General features: G+C 46.2%; 1 protein-coding gene across 1 annotated transcript; it reads right to left on the bottom strand.

Annotated features, from left to right (window-relative positions):
• Positions 1-12,594: 12,594 nt before the first annotated feature.
• Positions 12,595-16,425, bottom strand: LOC123091382 (protein transport protein Sec24-like CEF). Its single transcript, XM_044512878.1, has 3 exons — positions 15,244-16,425; positions 14,978-15,052; positions 12,595-14,893 (listed from the first exon to the last, which is right to left on the bottom strand). Exons 1-3 carry the CDS (start codon positions 16,276-16,278, stop codon positions 12,770-12,772), a joined length of 3,234 nt encoding a protein of 1,077 aa, XP_044368813.1. The 5' UTR covers positions 16,279-16,425; the 3' UTR covers positions 12,595-12,769.
• Between the last annotated feature and the right edge of the window lie 3,551 nt (positions 16,426-19,976).

Below are 19,976 nucleotides of genomic sequence, written 5' to 3'. Positions count from 1 at the left end.
TTCAATGACATCTTCATGGGAATGTGTGTGAGGAGGCACATCAAAAGACATTCCACCCATGGCCGGAGGTGCACCCATGCCTCCCATGAGAGAAGCAAAACTCATGCCTCCCATGGCGACCATAGCGTCGGAGGGTGCTCCAAAGCCACCCATGCCTCCCATGGCGGCCGGAGATGCACCCATGCCTCCCATGGCTCCCAAGCCACCCATGCCTCCCATGGCGCCAAGGCCACCGCCACCCATGCCGCCGAGGCCACCGCCACCCATGCCGCCGAGGCCACCGCCACCCATGCCGTCGAGGCCACCGCCACCCATGCCGCCAAGGCCACCGCCACCCATTGTGCGGATCATGGCTCTCTTTTGGATCAAGACTTCTTCATGGTCAAGGTTGACATATTCCTTTTGCGCATCATTGGACAAAGATGTGTCCAAGAAGAACAAGTGCTTCTCCCATTCCAACAACTTAGCTCGCTCCTCCATGCCCACCTTCCTCTCCTCCAATGCCACTTTCCTCTCCTCGGCAGCCACCCTCCTCTCCTCGGCCACCAACCTCCTCTCCTCGACCGCGGCATCTTGGTTCCTTGCCATTTTCCTCACCTCGTTGGCTTCTTTTCTTGCCTTCACAATAGCTTCCATAGCATTTTTGAGCTCATCATCTCCTTTCCTCTTCTTCTTTTCGGTTTTGTCTTTCTTGCACCCATCCGGTCATTTCTTTGGAACTCAGCCTTCACAATAGCTTCCATAGTGAGCTCGCTGGCGCTTTGGTAGCCGTCACGCCCGTCGAACGCCCTGCGAGCTTCTTTCCCCTCACCCTCGAGCTGCCGGAGCCGTCCGCCGCCTTGTTCTTCTTCGCGGATGTTTTGCCCTTCTTCGGCCGCACCGCATTGGGGAGCTTCGACGGTGCGGCGGTGGCACGGGACGGCGCCGGCGCGACGCCACCCGTCATCGTGGTCATCCACGACAGAAGAAGAGGCTGCGCGCGAGGCCGACGCTCAGCGAAGCTTCGGCGGTGGCGACACCAACGCTCCCCGCGCTAGGGTTTCTGGCGGCTGCGGCGGCGGGGGGGGGGGTCGCGGCTGTACAGCGGGGTGAGCGGGGTGCCGGTGTGCACGTCCATGGGTGGCAGGGTGCCGGCGCGGGGCGTAGGAGGAGGAGAGGAGAGAGTGCGGCGCGAGCGCTCGAGTGTGCCGCAGGCGGAAGCGGGTGCCCCAAATACACCGCGCGGGATAGTGCTTCCGACCGCGCACCCAACTCCTTATAGCGCGCGCGTCGTTTTTGTGCGCCTGCTGGAGCCACTCGCCGCGTCGCGCGCGTGCTAAAACGGCCTAATTTTTGGCGCGGCGCTAGTTTAGTGCGGCTGTTGGAGATGCTCTGAGTAGGAGGTATTGATCACACTTATCTTGGAGGAATGCGGTGAGTCCAGCATTGCTCGCCAAATAATAGAAATCCTCTTGAATACCCGCATCTCTCAAGAAAGTACCGCACGACTGCACCTCGGCTTCATGGGGGAGGTTGTACTTGGGCTTCTCCTCCGGAATTTTTGTGGAACCCCAGCTAGAGGAACCTCTCAAGAGCCTCCTTAACATTTTCTTCCCTTTGAAAATTTCTGGATTTTTTAGTCCCCCAAATAAAAGTGAATGAAGCTCAACAAAATTGATAGCAACTACTCCCACAAGTGTCTAGAGGCTGTATCATGCATCAAAACTACTTTGAACCAAGCAGATTCAACATGCAAGCTCATATACATGGTCACCAATAGTAGCAAACTTTGCAGAACATAAAGCACTAGAACAAAAACTAATTGGGCCAATGGAGGAGTCGCATACCAAGAAGCTATTCCTCCGAACAGTTTCGAAATAGAGCTCCGAGCAAAGAGATCAAAAATCTCACGAAAATGAGCAAGAACACGGGAGTGAGAGCAAGTTTGATTTTTGTGGAGGTTTCAAAAGGTTATGGGCATGAGGAATAAGTGAGTGGGTTCTTGCGGGGCCCACAAGCCTGCAGGCGCGCCCAGGAGGGTGGGCACGCCATGTGAGCTTGTGGCTCACAGGTGCACCCTCCTGGGGTGTGTTTAGTGCCAAAAAATCTTAAATATTCTAGAAAAATCATACTAATTTTTTAGGACATTCTGAGGACTTGTATTTTCAAGACATTTTTATTGCACGTATAATTCAGAAAACAAAATAAGCATGGCATTCTACTTTATTAACCTTTAAACAACAGAGAGCTAACTAGAAGTCCAGTAGGTTGTGCTTACTAAATTCATCGACCACATGCCCCTCCAAAATAATCCATTAATAAGGTTGATCAAGTCTTATTAACAAACTATTTCCAAGTAACACGAACCCGAAGAACTTTCGTATAACACTAGGTTACCTCACCGGGGATATGTATTTCCCGAAAAATAAGAGTTTGATATTTCTTTTTGGGTTTGGGAAGAGGAAATTCGAAACCTCCAATAGTGATTATCATAAGTCTTTCAATAGAGTTGATTCTATTCACTGAGCTTTGTTTCTTCGGAAAGTATAATGTATGCTCATTACCATTGACATTCAAAAGTGACCTTGCTTTTTTTGGAATCAATAACAACCCCTACAGTATTCAAAAAGGGTCTACCAAGGATAATCGACATGTTGTCGTCTTCGGATATCAAGAATAACAAAGTCTGTTAAGATAGTAGCATTTGCAACAACAACGGGGACATCCTCACAAATTCCTATAGGAATGCCAGTTGGTTTATCAGCCATTTGCAAAGATATTTCAGTGGGTGTCAGTTTACCTAAATCAAGTCTTCTATATAAAGAGAAAGGCATAACACTAAGAGCGGCTCCTAAATCACACAAAACAGTTTTAACATTTTTTATTGGAGCATGGTATAGTAGGTATTCCTGGATCTCCTAATTTCCGTGGTACTTTTTTGTCAAAACAGTAATTTGCAAGCATGGTGGAAATTTTAGCTTCCGGTATCTTTCTTTTATTAGTGACAATATCCTTCAAATATTTAGAGTATGGAGGCATTTTCAGAATATCAGTAAAACGTGTTTGCAAGAACAAAGGTCTTATCATTTCAACAAAGCGATTAAAAGCCTCCTCATCTTTATATTTCACAGCCTTACTAGGAAATGGCATGGGTTTTTGAACCCATGGTTCTTTTTCTTTACCATGTTTCCTAGCAACAAAATACTTTTTATCATATCTTTTATTTTTAGGAGGTGGGTTATCAAGATCAACTGCATGTTCTATTTCTACATCATTATCAGATTCTTTATTATTGTCTAGTGGAGCATCATTATGATCATTATTAGCATTATCACTAGGCAAATGTTCACTACCGGACTATGTCTCAGCATTAGAAATAGAAACATTATTATGATTCTCAAAGATTTTTCTACCACAGGTTCACTAGAAGCATGCAAAGTTCTATCCTTATTTTTTTTTGTTTTTCTTTTTCTTCTTCTTAACTGAACTAGGTGCATCATTATTAGTTCTCTGAGAATCTTGTTCAATTCTTTTAGGGTTACCTTCAAGATATAAAGGATCCTGAATCATTTTACCTGCTCTGGTCACTACTCAAACAGCACGACCATTCATTTCATTAAGCAAATCATTCTGTGACTTAGAGACTTGTTCTAACTGAGTGTGAACCATGGATGAGTGTTCATATAAACCCTTAATATCATTAGCAATCCTAAATATCAAATCACTCAAACGTTCAATCATGATAGCATTATGTTTCAGTTGGTTGCTTACATATATATTAAAGTTTTATTGCTTCACAACAAAGTTATCAAATTCATCCAAACACTGACTAGGAGATTTATTGTATGAATATAACCCCCATAAAATCTATAAAGAGAATTTACCTCTACTACCTGTGTCGGAATATCAAGTCCATGTATTTGTTCAATACTTGGTAGATTCTTAATGTCTTCAGATTTAATACCTTTTTCCTTCATAGATTTCTTTGCTTCTTGCATATCTTCTAGACTGAGGAATAGAATACTTCTCTTCTTTGGAGTTGATTTAGGTGGTGGTTCATGTAGGAGATATGCCCTAGAGGCAATAATAAATGTTATTATTTATCTCCATGTTCATAATTAAGTTTATATTCCGTGCTTAACTGCTCTAGTTCTTGTGTCTGCAATAACCACGAGGCTAAGAGGCAAACCCATATGCACGTGTGGAATAATAAATGGTAAAATTTATTCCTAGTCATGCCTCTAAGACTAGCTCAAGTGTTGCATGATGATTATGTTTTCCTGATCATGGGCATTTATATGCCAGCAACTTCAAGGGCACAATGTTTGAAGAACATTTGTGTTGAATCGACCCGATTTGATGTTATGCTATGAGATACATTCGTCGCAAGTTAATGGTTAATAACACAGAGAAATTTAACATTTGCATAATTCCTTAGACCATGAGAGTATCGAGTTCCTTCATACTTGCTTCGTGAACTTTCGGGTTTGTTAAACGACATCTGTAATAGGGTGGCTATTATGGCGGCTTACGAGTTCATGGAAAAGTATGACAAGGAACGAGATAGCTCAAGATTGGGATTTTCTCCTCCGACGATAGATAGGTATTCTTAGGGCCCTCTTGGTGTCATGGTATCCATCATCGTATGGCCAGACACAATGTGATTTGATCACTGAGATACTGGAACGCGGGAACAAGAAAAGAGAAAAAAAACAATAATGAGGTAACTGGCATAGTGGACAAAAGTTGTTTATCCACGGGGATTCCGATAAGTCTCACCTCGAGTGTTTGTAACATATCACGAAGCAACAGGGATAGCACACGACAACTACAAGTTCACCCGAATATTCATTCGTGTGGGTATAGGGATCAATATGGGTGTCCATGGTTCCACTATTGATCATTGATCGGAAAGTGTTCTCGTCATGTCTATACTTCATCAAAACTACAGGGTTACGCGCTTAAGGGTCATCTATCTGCTGAATTCTAGACAGGGAGTCTGAGAGAAAGTCACCGGAATAGTTTCGGAGACAACGGAAGAGTTCCTGAGAGAGAACACTGGAATAGTTTCGTAAAACCGAGAACTTATTTCGGAGTATACCATTAAGTCAAAATGGTTTCAGCACATGCCTGGAAATTCTTGGAGGGTGCCAGAATTGTTCTGGGAACTTCTGAAATTTTTTCGAAGAAAAAAATTGGAAACGTTCCGGAGCTGCCTGATACGTCTCTAATGTATCTATAATTTATGAAGTATTCATGCCATGTTTACAACAATTTAATATGGTTTTTGGATGATTTGCATGGAACTAACCCGGACTGACGTTATTTTTAGCAGAACTACCGTGGCGTTGTTTCTTGTGTAGAAATAAAAGTTCTCCAAATGTAACTTTTTGACGATTTTTTTTTGGAACAAAAGAGGCGCTAGAAGATTCGTGGGAGGGCCAGAAGAGCCACGAGGTGGCCACAACCCACCAGGGTGCGCCAGCCCCCTCTGGCGAGCCCTGGTGTCCCATGGGCCCCTTGTGGCCCATCTTCGCGTGAAACCGACGCCAAAAATCCTATAAATACAGAAACCCCCAGAAATAACCCTAGATCAAAAGTTCCGCTGCCGCGAGCCTCTGTAGCCATGAAAAACCAATCTAGACCCCGTTCCGGCACCCTACCAGAGGGGAAAATCATCACCGGAGGCCATCTTCATCATCCCTATGGTCTCCATGATGAGGAGGGAGTAGTCCACCCTCGGGGCTGACAGTTTGTACCAGTAGCTATGCGTTTAATCTCTCTCTCTCTCTCTCTCTCTCTTGTTCTTGATTTGGCACGATCTTGATGTATCGCAGGCTTTGTTAACATATGTGTATCATATGGTGTTTTCCCCTCTCTATCTTGTTGTGATGAATTGAGTTTTCCCTTTGAGATTTCATTATCATCGGATTGAATACTTTTATGAATTTCAGAGCACTTGATATATGTCTTGCATATGAATACCCGTGTGACAATGGGGTATTATATTGATTCACTTGATATATGTTTTGGCACTCAACTCGCGGATTCCCGAGGTGACATTGGGGTAATCTATGCATAGGGGTTGATGCACATTTTTTGTCCTTGTTTCTTCGGTAGAAATCTTGGGGCACTCTTTGAGGTTCTTTCTGTTGGGTCGAGTATTATGAATCTGAAATTGTTTGATGGGTATCGTATAATTAACTCATGGATACTTGTGGTGACATTGGAGTATCTAGCTGACATTAGAGTTGGCTGATGCATATCATATGGTGTTATTTTAATATGAACTCTTAGATAGATTGATCGGAAAGGATAACCTGGTGTTATTTTGGTACGAACTCTTGGATAGATTGATCGAAAAGGATGACTTTGAGGTGGTTTCGTACCCTACAAACAATTTCTTCTTATGTTCTCTGCTAGATAAGAACTTTGGAGTGATTCTTCATCGCACGTTGAGGATGGTTATGTGATCCAATTATATTAGCATTGTTGAGAGGTTGCACTTGCGAAATTACGGACCCTTGGCCTTGTTTCTAAGCATTGCAATACTGTTTGTGCTCACTTTTGTTACTTGCTACCTTGTTATTTTTTTACTATTACTATTACAAAAATCAATATCTACTAGCATTACTACACTTGTATCACCATCTCTTCGCTGAACTAGTGCACCTATACAATTTACCATTGTTTTTTGTGTTTTGGGGACACAAGAGACTTTTTATTATTCGGTTGCAGGGATGTTTGAGAGAGACCATCTTCATCCTACGCCTCCCACGGATTGATAAACCTTAGGTCATCCACTTGAGGGAAATTTTCTACTATCCTACAGAACTCTGCGCTTGGAGGCCCAACACGAGTCTACAAGTTGTGTAGTAGACATCACTGCCGGAACCGCTTTGGTTGCTTTTATGATGAAAATCACTAATCCGAAAATGTTTCGGAATGCGTCCAGAATTATTTCAGTGGGTACTGGAATTATTCTAAGACCCATTGAATTATTTTTGGTTTTAACGGTCGTAGAAAAATGGTTTCGTGAATAGTGAAAAGCACTTTACAGAAAGCCACATTTTTGGGCTTTGTCCCAAAATATCTTAGGGATGACGTGGATGTCATGGGTATTTTGGTTTTTTCAAGTGCCACCCTGCCCCTTCGGTTTTCCTATAAATAGAGGTGGAGAGGAGCTCTCCACACTCACTCTTTCTCTCATACAATATGCCATGCATGATCTGGCTTCTTCTCTCCCTCACACAAAATAGTTTCGTAGAGTCGAAAGGTTGTCTGGGTTCCGGTGGGAACTAGTTCTGGACGGCGAAGCCCTGCCGGATAGCTGACACCGTATGTGTGCAACTTGGTAGAGAGGTCGTAGTTTCGATCTTAGTTTGAGTTTGCCTCCCGAAGGGCTGTCTAAGTAACCGTCTGAGATTCTAGGTGCCTCCCGAAGGGATGTCCGAGGATCCGTCCGGTGGGATCTTCGGAGGGACTGCCTGAGGCCTTCTGAAGGGTTGTCCGGAGATCCGTCCGGCGAGCTGCGAGGGAGTACATCCTCGTGGTTGGGAGGTTGTAAAATCCTAGCTGCAGGGATCTGCACCAACGATCTTCACCAACTCTACTTCCACTGCGCTACGAGTTGGTAACGATCAGATCAAAAACCTTGTATGCATCTCCATAGTGATCCTGGGCGTGCTCGCAGTCGGAAATTTTTTGTCTACTGCGTTACCCAACAGTGGCATCATGAGTCGTACTATGCGTAGATGTAGGTTACAATCTAGAATACATAGAGATGTATGGGTATTGCATAATATAATTTTGTAGTAGATGAGACCTATTGGAGTGTCCAATCATTGACATTTCTTAATATATTATTTAATAGTTCTTGTGCTTGTTCAATAGTTTGTTCGCTGAAAACACAACCAGCGCAACTATCTAGGTAATCCCTAGAAGCATTGGTTAGTCCATTGTAAAAGATATGACACCTTAAGTAAGAGTATGTTATGCGGAGCATCCTACGGTCATCCCCATGGACCTACCTACGTATCCCCAACTGCCAAGTGGACCGATGACATGAGCACGTGCAAGAGCTCTCGAGACCGAGGTGACATCTCTCCTTAGTGACATTCTGTATGACCCACATGAGATATGGCTTCTACCTCAATCCGGAATGTTGTGTGTGCTTAGGTACCAAGAAGTCCCCCTCGGAGATGCTCGGATAATGAACAAGTCCACAAGTGCAAGGACGACAAGACACAAGAAGGAAGACCGTTGAGATGCTACAGGACCCGGATATTCGGCCCCTGGAGATCACAACTACACCAACAGGCCAGCTGTGAACAGGCTACAAGACCCGGACATCCGGCAACACCCGGACATCCGGCCCGATGCCCGGAAATCCTGCCCCGTCCTATCCAGATCAGTTCAGGCTGAACCCAGCCCAGACATCCGACACCTGCCTGTGCACAGAGAACGGGTCGAAGACCCATGTATCCCTCCAACTCACCCCAACTTGTACTAGCACTATATATAAACCTCTCCCTCCTCCATCTAGGGTTAGTAAAGGATTAGCTCATTAGAGATAGAATTTTTCTCATCCACTTACCTAATCCCATGGAAATCAAGGCCTCCACGTGAGAAGATCCCCCAAGTGGATTCAAGACCCCTTCATGGGAAGATCCTCCAAGGAGACCTCTCTCCTCAGGGATTGGGATGAAGTAGCTACTGTTTGTATCATATGTGTTGACTTTGGATCATGTATCTCTCCGTGTGTATGTGGATTTAGCACATGTGTGATTGTGTCTTGTCTATTTTAGAGACTTCCCTCTTGTGTTCTTCATGGTCTTCCCTGTTTCCCCTCCAAATCGTGAAAGATTGACACCATAGGGTTCCACCCTACATCATCATGGATCAGATCTTAGGTTGATCACGATTTTGGAGTCTTCCACATCGTTTTCTAGCCTAATTTTGTTGTGTTTTGTCCCAATTTTGAAAATCCCCACAAAAATAGCCCTACCAATTTTTTTGTGATTTGTTGGTTTGATGATGTTCCCTCCACTTATCCCCAATTTCCATCCATGAAATTCCACGAATTTTGACCAAATATTTTGGTTTCCCATCTTGTTCATCAAGTTCATCCACGGATCCCACCGACCGGACTTTCGGCCCGTGTCCTCGGACATCCGCCCCCCACCCCCCACCCCGGACATCTGACGCCTGATAGCCGAAATCATCCCCAACTTCGTCATTTTTTCTCGAAATTTGATCGGGTTTCCGCCTACTCTTCTGCATACCACCACCGTTATCCGCTACCACCTCTAATTTTGACCATTTGTTTTGAGAACTTGAGTTGCGGTTTCCGTTTCCTAATGTGTTTCGGCTACTTAGGGACGGTTCGTCACCGACATCACCGCCGCTCATCTTCGCCATGAATTCGTCAATGACAACAACCACTTCACCATTTTGACACCACCAACTGTAAGCAAGGACGATAACCTCGACAACATATTGTATATTCTCCCTTGCCATTGCATTGTTAACCCCGAGCCCATTTTGCGTCACTTTCCTATCGAGACTATCCATTTGAGTATTGTTGGGAATGTTACTTGTGCACATCAGTGATACGTGTTCCGCATAGCTATCATAGGGTGCATATGTCATCATATCATCTCTTGTGTCATACATTGTTCCCGCGTATACACAATTGCTATCTTGGTTTGAGCATTTAAGCAAAGAGAAAAGAGAGAGAAGAAAATCTTTTAAGCAAAGAGAAAACAAAGAGCTTGTAAGCAATAGTCATAGCATCGCCACATTGCATATCAATTTCTATACTCGGTCATCTTGGATCATCGTGAGAGAATCACTAGGAATCATACATACATAGCATACTTGGGATAGAAAGTCGATATGTTTTGTTTCTCATAGGTTTGGTGCACAAGTGTCTCATCTTGCCTATTGATCAATCGTGCTAGCGTCTCTCTAGTTTTGTTAAACAAGAGCATTTTTCGTGGATTCCACATTTTGAGCTCATTCCTTGCTTGCATGATCCCATTTATCTATTCGTGCATGTGTTTCCGTGTGCCACATATTGCTATTGGTCTACTTGTTTGACTTGCAAATTTGTGAATCTATTTCAACATTATTGATATCTTGCTAACAATTGCATAAATTTTGTGCCACCATCCTCACCAAACTACTACAAAAGCTTTACTTGTGTAGGTGTGATAATAGACAAGATCTGGTAGCAATTGTGCTACTTCCATAATACATTATTGAGTGATCATTGATCCATCTTCAACATTGGATAAGGTACATTTGGTCTAGTTCTTTCCTTTCTTCCACTCACATATTTGCTTAAGATGATGGATAGGCCGAGCACTTCTATCAATCCACTCTTCATCGAGCAAGAAGAGGAACCGAACAACTACGTCACCAAGAATCAACTATTCGGCGCGCATAGAGCTTTGCATCAAGAGAATGAAGCATTGGGCGACCGCATCAATCAACTCGCCACTGACTTGCGACAATCCAAGCAACGTACAAGGGACTACCTTGACGACAAGCTATCATAAAGAATGTAAGAGATTCGTGCCTTGATGGTCAACCGCTCTTCTACAACTTCATCATCATCAAGACGACGACATTCAAGCCGACACTCTTCGGACACTTCTTCAGATGCAAGTCTTCCCCGAGCTCATCTGCATCGTCGCAAAGATCATGAAGATCATCAAGCTCCACAAAATCCATTTCACGACAATGGTTTACAAAACCGCCTTCGGGAACGTGAGCGACATGGTCGCCAAGCTAATGACCCCATGGAACGAGAGCAAGCTCCACGACGCCAAGATCACCAAGAAAACCAAGATGGCAACGCCCTCTGACACGAGCAACAACGTCGTGAGGAACAAGCCCTTGGAGCCCAACGTGCTCTACGTGAAGCAACTCACGCCGTACAAGAGCGCAATCGCCAAGTACATCTACAAGAGGCCCTTCGACGAGAGTGACAAGAAGAAGCCGCACGCCTTGAGGAGCGCCAAGAGATGAGGAACCGTGCACGAATTCCACGCCCTCAACGTCAAGCTAATCAAGCGGAGCACGAGGACCAAGCGGTTGAAGACCCTCAACCACGGCAAGACCGTCATCGCCATCGCGCCCACACGATGAAGAGCAACGCTACGGCAATCTCAAGCTCACCATGCCTAAGTTTTTCGGTGGAACCGACCCCGAAGACTACCTCTCATGGGCATTGAAGATCGACAAGATATTCCGTCTCCACAACTATGAAGAGGAGAGGAAGATCGCCATGGCCTCACTTGAATTCCAAGACTACATTCTCATTTGGAGGAAGCTGGTTTGCAGACCCTTAAACCTGCGTGGATTAGGAATCCTCGACCTCGATAAGTTCTCTAGAGCACTCAGGGTTCGGTGGCTATGGTTTCAATTGGTGGACCCCCAAAGAGCTTGGGTTGGTTTTGACATCCCCTGTGAGGATGACGACTTGCATCTTTTCTACTCTACAACGACTGTTACCTTGGGTGACGGCATGAAGGCGAGTTTCTGGTTCGCGCCTTGGCTACAGGGGCAAAAGCCAAAGGACTTGGCCCTGGGTATCTTCACCCTTTTAAAACACAAGAATGCATGTGTGGCAAAGGCTCTGAGAAAGAGTGACTGCATCCGCCACATTGACATGCAGGGAGGCCTCTCTGTCGACCACATACAACAATTCGTTAATCTCTGGAGCAAGGACCAGGAGGTACGACTTGTGGCGGGCACAGAGGATGTCATTCGATGGAAATTTACGATGGATGGATGCCACTCTGGTGCCATGGTGTACTTAATGCAATTTGTTGAACTGATAAAGTCAGACATGCCTAGGGTGGTCTGGAAGGTTTTGGCGCCGCCTAAAATTAAATTATTCTCATGGCTTATTCTCCAAGGCAGAGTTTGGACGGCGGAGGATAGACGTGCTTGTAGGGGCCCCTTCTCCAAATATCAGACAATCCCTACGCACCGGAAATCTTGCTTTTGCTGCTCACGGGCAACAACCGCCGAGCGCTGGAAGACGCAGCTGTTTCGCTCGTTCCAAAGCATCCAAACGGTGAGGAGAGCAAGGGAATGGGAACGTTTCCGCTGTGCTTTAGAATCAGGGCACGGCTTTCCAAATTCCAGCCACCACTCCACCTGGCTTGAATCAGTGGCAGGGATCAGCTGACACAGGCCGCAACGAGAGAGCACAGGTTGCCAAAAGCGACACAACCCAAGGCAAGGTGATCCGCTCGATAGTCACAAAGGACTAAGCTGTTGAAGATATAGTCAACTTATGTCTTCCAAGTAATTTGTCTAGATACGAATGTATCAAATACAAAAACATGACTTGATACATCCGTATAAGACAAGAATTTTGGGACGGAGGAAGTATTCAGTATTGTAAGATCTGCCAAAATGATCTTCCAGCCACTCCATGTTCCCATGATACACCATGGATACAGGATTGATAAGCTGTAGGCCTGTAGCCTGTAGAAGACTCAGATAAGTCCCTCGAGTAGGCAAGGAAACCATACCAAATATAAACCGCTTTATGTAACAACAGCATGGGTGTAGGGATAAAAACAGCACTGCAAGCCATACCACGAAGGAGCCTTTATATGAAAATCTCAGTACAAACAGGGTAATTAAGTACGAGTACAACTCTTTTTTCAGAAAGAAAAACGGTCCATATAATCTTTGTATACCCACATGCGGGAATCAATTTCTTCTTGATCTCTACCAACCAAAATATCACACCAATGAAGCGGCCACCTCAGGTCATCTTGCTCTGGATTTGCCTGTGAACATGCACGAGGAACTCCACATAGGAAAGGCCACCCGGTGCTTTGTCCTCGACCAACAGCGAACGGAAGAAATCTCCAGATGGGTCGCCCTTTCGGCACAGTCTCAGTCTCAAGTAAGAGCATCTCTGTCGCCTTATTTCATTCACAACTTCATTTACTTTCCTGGACAATGCATGATCAAATTGCTCCAATGCCAACAGATTTGGTGCACCAGCTAAAGATGAGAAACCAAATATTTGCTCCAGGGTGGCAGGGTTCACCGCATTTCCGACATAAATAAAACCATCCTCGCCATTTTCCAATAAATAAATCCCATCATCCTGTATATTCTCACTATTGAGAGTAAGGGGATTTGGAATAAGGGAATCCTCATCGTCCCTTGATGTAAGATCATGGAGAGCAATCATCCTAGGGAACACCAATGGAATGGCTAATAACACAGAAACTGAGGAGACAGCAGAGACCCAATAGGACCGATCATCTACTCTCCCATCATTCCTCAGTCCTATGCTTTTAATCAAGGCCAGAGTATACAAAGGCAGAAGTTTTAAAGCCTCCGGAAGAATTAACTGTCCAGAAGAACTTACAGATGCACAATGTTTTCGGTAGGACTGGAGAATATTGATGCAGGTACTTATTACCTGGTCCCTAACTTGGGACAGAGAACTTGATGGAATGCCATTTGCAGCTTGCTTAACAACATAAGTAAACTGTGCTTCCTGATCAGCATATCGGAAAAGATTGTTGAGCGTGCTTGTGCATGGAAGTGAAATATTTATGACCCTTATCCTTCTTTGCCCATATACCGTGGTGTAAAGAAGTGCGCACTGAAAACCACATTCTGTGTTCTCCTGAAACTTATCATCATGCTTGAAGGTAACCATTATGGTTTTGTCGGAGTCAATAGCAGGCAAATCAATATCAGTAGGAACACGCTTGCAGAAGTTGCCAGAATAGTCTTGAACTTGAAGCCCCTGACTGCACCTGACACGCATGACAGCCTCAAAACCCTGGGGTTTAGTGATATTCCATCTGAGATCATTGAAGAGTTTGGCTGGATCAGAAACAGCAGAAAATGGGAAGTAGTAGTAAACCCTGCCACCAGTGGTACTGGGAACAACTGATATCGAAGCAATATCGGTGTATGACTGTGTGGCAAGGAACACATCCACACAAACTTGATACTCAGCAAATTCTAGTGCCATTGTCTTGAGTGTCTTATCAACAGGCTGCAGGAGCTTATGTGCTTCCTTATCTCCAGTGGAGATGTTAGATCTAGCTTCAGTTTCCCTTGCAGATAATGAGCCAGTCCCAACTGATGGTAGCACTGACTGAAACACAAGCAACTTTCCACCAGTGGGCTTCATAGCTAAGAAACCTGCCTTCATAGCTGCCCCAAATGCTGAATCGGCAACTCTATTGTTCTCAAACATGCTGGGGATGCTCTCCAGAAGCTGCTCCAAACTATCACGGCACTCGGAAACTGGGAGAATCAAGTCCATCTGAAGTGGAGTATACACATCTTGGATGTCGGGAACAATAAACATCAAAGGCTGTTGTCGAGCATTTTTCAGACTATAGAAGTGAATAGTTGAATCAAATGTCGCAATTCCAACCATCGTTCGGGGACCTTCAGGAAGATCAGAAAGAACCTGGGATATTGCACTGCAAGACGCAGCAGTTACACCAGTCTGTACGGCATTCATGGAGACATCAACAAGGAAGAAATACACAGCTGGCATTGGTTCCCGGACCAGAAATTCCTTGGTGGCAATGAACTCAACTGTTCCTCTGCATAACTCAGGCCTATCATCAGCATCACGTCGCCTACCATCAGGCCCTAAGTTGCACAAGTACTCCCTCGGAGTATCATTGCTAAATCCACATAAGTTACAGATGAAAATTTTCCCTTGATCAACGAATCTCATGAAAGGATTTATGTATGCTTTGCAGCGAGAACACCTGACAGGGCCCATCTCTCCAAAATCCACGAGCTGGATAGCCTCCTCGGAAGGATGAGGAAGAGCAAAAGGTTGCACCATTAAAGCCAATGGCATTGCTGATGTTGTCAGGAGATCACCTGTACATGGTATCTAACAGCACAGGGAAAAGAAGCAGTTTAGAAAGGAAAATTATGGTGACCAAAGGAGAGAACAAAATACTGAAACAAATCGAACCTGATTCAAGGTGCACCGCATCAAACGGGGACTGCAGTTGCCGGTGTCCTTCACAATAAACTCACTTGATGCAGCCTACAATCAGCAGCAATGCTGTTAGATGAAATTGGCCAGTAAAGTTATTGAGAAACATCTAATTCACTTGATGCAGCCTACAATCAGCACTAATGCTATTTGACGAAATTAACAAGTACAGTTATTGAGAAACATCTGGAATCAGTATTGTCAGAGCAGACACAGATATTTCTAGTTACATATGCACATACCGGTGGAACAGCTGCTTGGCCACCTTGCCGGGTCTCAAAAATGATGACTGATGTCTCGGCGATAGGACGCGGAATCTGATTAGGGTCAATATTGGATGGCGTAGAGACCTGGGCTCCAGCATGGGGAGAGTATGGCATGGTGGGCGTGGACGGCATCCCGTGGCCTAGTGCATTAGGCGGCATGCCACCAGGCATTCTCACGCCTCCAGGTCGTGCCTGCCCTTGCCACCCTGGAGGCCCAAATGCTGGTGCATTAGCCCCAGGAACCCCCATGAACGGTGGTGGCTGAGATGCAGGAGCAGTCTGAGCCCCAAATGGCGGAGGCTGCAATCCTGGTCTCTGCCCCCCAAACTGGGGAGGCCCACCATAAGGACCCTGCTGCAAGGGCGCCGGTGCAGCCCCAAACGGGGGGATCGGCCCTCCGGAGTACGCCTGGGGAGGCACTGCCCCAGGTGGCCCGCCAAACGGTGGTGGCGGAGCTGCTGAATACGGAGCTGATTGAGCTGTTGCTACAGAAGAGCCACCGAAAGGGGCAGGCTGCGACACCGCAGCAGGTGGGCCACCGAACGGACGAGCCTGGGATGCCCCAGGCGGACCTCCGAACGGTGCCCGCTGCACCTGCGGCGGCAGCACGGACGGCGGGCCATTGAAGGGAGATCTCTGCTGCGGCAGCAACGGCTGCGCAGCGGGTGGGCCGCCAAAGGGAGGGGACTGCTGGACCGACGCCGCGGGTGGACCGCCAAAGGGAGGGGACTGCTGGACCGGCGCCGCAGGCCGGGCGAAGAGCGAGCCCGGCTGCAACGGCGGCGGCGGACTGCCAGGGAACGGGCGGGCGCCAGGAGGCGGTGCCTGCGGACCTCGGATCGACGACGGCACGGGGCCATCCCCTAGCGGCGGCCCGGCGGAAGCAGATGGCGGTGGAGCGCGCGAGATCTGGAGGTTGGAGAAGGAGGCCGGGAGAGTGGAGGCGGGACCCCCAGGGTTGGGGGCGGGGGTAGGGTTTTGCGGCGAGAAAGGGGGCGGCGGCCTCGACATGGGAGGCGACGGCGGCGGGGGCGGCGACGGCGAGAAGAATCGATAGCGCAGATCGGGATCTGGGGAGAACACGCCGGGTATGAGTACAACGTGACTCTTCCCTCCTACTCCGTCCAGACAAAAGGAAACACTTAACCCGGACGCTAAAAATAAGGGAGGGGTCCTTCATCAAAACAAAATAATAAAAGAGAGAGAGAGGAGAGGAGAGGGTGGGGGTGGGGGAGGGGGGGCACACGGATTGTATGGGTGCATCCCATCAGAGCAAAGCTGGCCCAACAGGTCGTGCTTGGCGGACCGGCACGGGACGTGCTTGGGCCTGAGGTCGCAGTACACAGGCCAGCCCGGCACGATTAGCTTTTTAAAAAAAAAATCCAAAAACCGAGGAAATAGATATGTGCCTCTCACGAGAAGACAAAAGAACGCGTTTTTTCGCATCAAAAATTCTAAATCCTAAAAAAAATCGATAAAAATGGATCCGCAAAACCCCTCGCCATTACCGTATGAGCAGGTTTGAAAGACTGCAAGTTAAGTTGTTGGCCAACTCTCGGATATTTACTCATCATCTATACGATTACCTCCGAACCTACCGTTCAAACAATTGTGGAAAGGTAATTGATACTATTGCGCCGTCCTCTCAGCGGTCATAATTGAATAAAAGGGATCGTATAGCTTTCCAATCCAGCAACATACATCTATCACCTAAGCCAAAAAAAGATAAAAATCATCTAAAAACCGCAAACGCATACAGAAAAAGAAAAATAAAATAAAATTCGGAGGGAACGGGCAGAGCACGATACGTGGCGGCAGCTGAGAGCGCGTCAACAGGTTGTAGTCCTTTCGATAAGTAAGAGTGTCGAATCCAACAAGGAGGAGAAGGAAATGACAAGCGGTTTTCAGTAAAGTATTCTCTGCAAGCACTGAAATTGTAGGTTACAGATAGTTTTGTGATAAGATAATTTATAAAGAGTAACAAGCAATGAAAGTAAATAAGGTGCAGCAAGGTGGCCCAATCCTTTTTGTAACAAATGACAAGCCTGAACAATTTCTTATAATGAGAAAAGCGCTCCCGAGGACACATGGAAATTATCGTCAAGCTAGTTTTCATCATGCTCATATGATTCACGTTCGTTAATTTGATAGTTTGATATATGGGTGGACCGATGTTTGGGTACTGTCCTTTTTTGGACAAGCATCCCACTTATGATGAACCCCTATTGCAAGCATCCGCAACTACAAAAGAAGTATTAAGGTAAACCTAACCATAACATGAAACTAGTGGATCCAAATCAGCCCCTTACGAAGCAACGCATAAACTAGGATTTTAGCTTCTGTCACTCTAGCAACCCATCATCTACTTATTAATTCTCAATGCCTTTCTCTAGGCCCAAATAATGGTGAAATGTCATGTAATCGACGTTCCCATAACACCACTAGAGGAGAGACAACATACATCTCATCAAAATATCGAACGAATACCAAATTCACATGACTACTAATAGCAAGACTTCGCCCATGTCCTCAGGAACAAACGTAAGCATATTCATGTTCATGATCAGAAGAGTATTAATATGCATTAAGGATCTGAACATATGATCTTCCACCAAGTAAACCAATTAGCATCAACTACAAGGAGTAATCAACACTACTAGCAACTCATAGGTACCAATTTGTGGTTTTGATACAAGATTGGATACAAGAGATGAACTAGGGTTTTGAGAGGAGATGGTGCTGATGAAGATGTTGGTGGAGATTGACCCCCTCCTGATGAGAGGATCGTTGGTGATGACGATGGTGATGATTTCCCCCTCCCGGAGGGAAGTTTCCCCGGCAGAACAGCTCCGCCGGAGCCCTAGATTGGTTCCGCCTCGTGGCGGCGGAGTTTCGTCCCGTAAGCTTGCTTATGATTTTTTTTCAGGCTAAAAGCCCTCATATAGCAGAAGATGGGCACCGGAGGGCCACCAGGGGGCCCACGAGACAGGGGGTGCGCCCAGAAGGGGGGGTGTGCCCCCACCCTCGTGGCCAGGGTGTGGGCCCCCTCTGGTACTTTCTTTGCTCAATAATTCTTATTAATTCCAAAAATGATTTTCATGGAGTTTCAGGATTTTTGGAGTTGTGCAGAATAGGTTTCCAATATTTGCTCCTTTTCCAGCCAGAATCCCAACTGCCGGCATTCTCCCTCTTCATGATAAACCTTATAAAATAAGAGAGAATAGCCATAAGTATTGTAACATAACGTGTAATAACAGCCCATAATGCAATAAATATCGATATAAAAGCTTGATGCCACTACAAAAAAGACACATCCGTGACATTTTGAGCCGAACGGAAAAAAAATCTGTCATACTTATGACACTTCTATGACGATAATTGTGACAAAACCCGGTATCATCATAGATGTGGTGGGCTCCTACTTCTATGACAAAAAAGCATGACAGAAAATAAGCTTTTCGTCCTGGGCGGGCCGGAGACGCAACTGCATGACATTCTTTGGGTCGTCCATGACGGAAAAAACCGTGGTAGAAGCGAGGGCGAGGAAAATTTCGGGGAGTTCCTGGTTACGGTGGGCGGTCGGAGGCCGAGCGATGCGTGTTTCTCTCGTACACGTACGCGCGTGTGTGCGAGGCGTGTTGGAAATATGAGCAATTTACCGAATGATTTTATTAACAGAAATACTAGATAAAGCATGAGTAGCATAGCAGTAATAAAACAAGCCATGCGATTTAAAAAAGAGAAGGTAAATAATATATGCATATATGAGCTAGAACCTATCATCTCTAGAGCAGACAGTAGATCAAGATGCATATATGAAGTAGAGCCTAACATGTCTAGGGCAAACACTAGAAGAAGGAACTGTTGCAGGACTTCTAACAGGAAAGATAAGAACACGTATTGGACAGCAGCTGGAGCAGAGGCACTGGACTTGGGGTCGGTGTTCTCCATGTCGTCGAGGAGGCTGTCGACGTCGGGGAAGTAGTCGTCATCGGAGAAGTAGTCGTCGGAGTCCGGGGCGTCCGTGACGAAGAAGTCAGTAGTCACGCAGAGCGCTCCCCAAAAACCTTATCATCCTTCTCCCGTACAGGACTCAAAAGGTGCGGTTTCAGAGGCCTACTGTCCCGACCTGTGGTGCACGCCGCAAGCCGGGATGGGGAAGAACGTAGCAGCAGCGTAGTGCTCAGGAACTTGTGGCGAGAGGAGGAACAGATTCTAGTGTGTCTCTCTGAGAGGAGCGACCTCCCTTTTATAGGCACAAGAGAAGGAGGCAAGAGGCTGCGTTGGGATCTCAAGAGAACGAGGGAGACGAAACGAACAGGCAGCAGGCGAAGAGGTGCGTCATTCGTATTCAATCTCCACTACAGCAAAATGTTTCAGCTTTCGCGTGACCTTTCGTATACCCGTAGTGCGTGGCAAAAATTTACATCGGCTCGGCTCATTCCCGCAACCCGCAACCCGCAGCGCGACGAGGCGTGGCGAGGCGGGCGGCGGAGGAGGAGCGCGCGTGGATGTCCCTCTTGTTCTCATGCTCATACAAGTGGGGAAAGAACCTCCCTTATAAGGAGTTCAACTCCCACTAAACTAGCAATGTGGGACTAAACTTTAGTAGCATCCCTTGCCTTGCACAAATGGGCTAAGTGGGCCTCTAGGATTTATTTAGGAATTTCTGAAATAGTTATTGGGTTGTCCCAGAATAGACTGAATTC

The sequence above is a fragment of the Triticum aestivum genome, chromosome 4B (genome assembly GCF_018294505.1).
Source record: "Triticum aestivum cultivar Chinese Spring chromosome 4B, IWGSC CS RefSeq v2.1, whole genome shotgun sequence".
NCBI classification, from domain to species: Eukaryota; Viridiplantae; Streptophyta; class Magnoliopsida; order Poales; family Poaceae; genus Triticum; species Triticum aestivum.
Note: the sequence above shows the minus strand (reverse complement) of the source record. Positions and strands in the feature narration are given on the sequence as shown.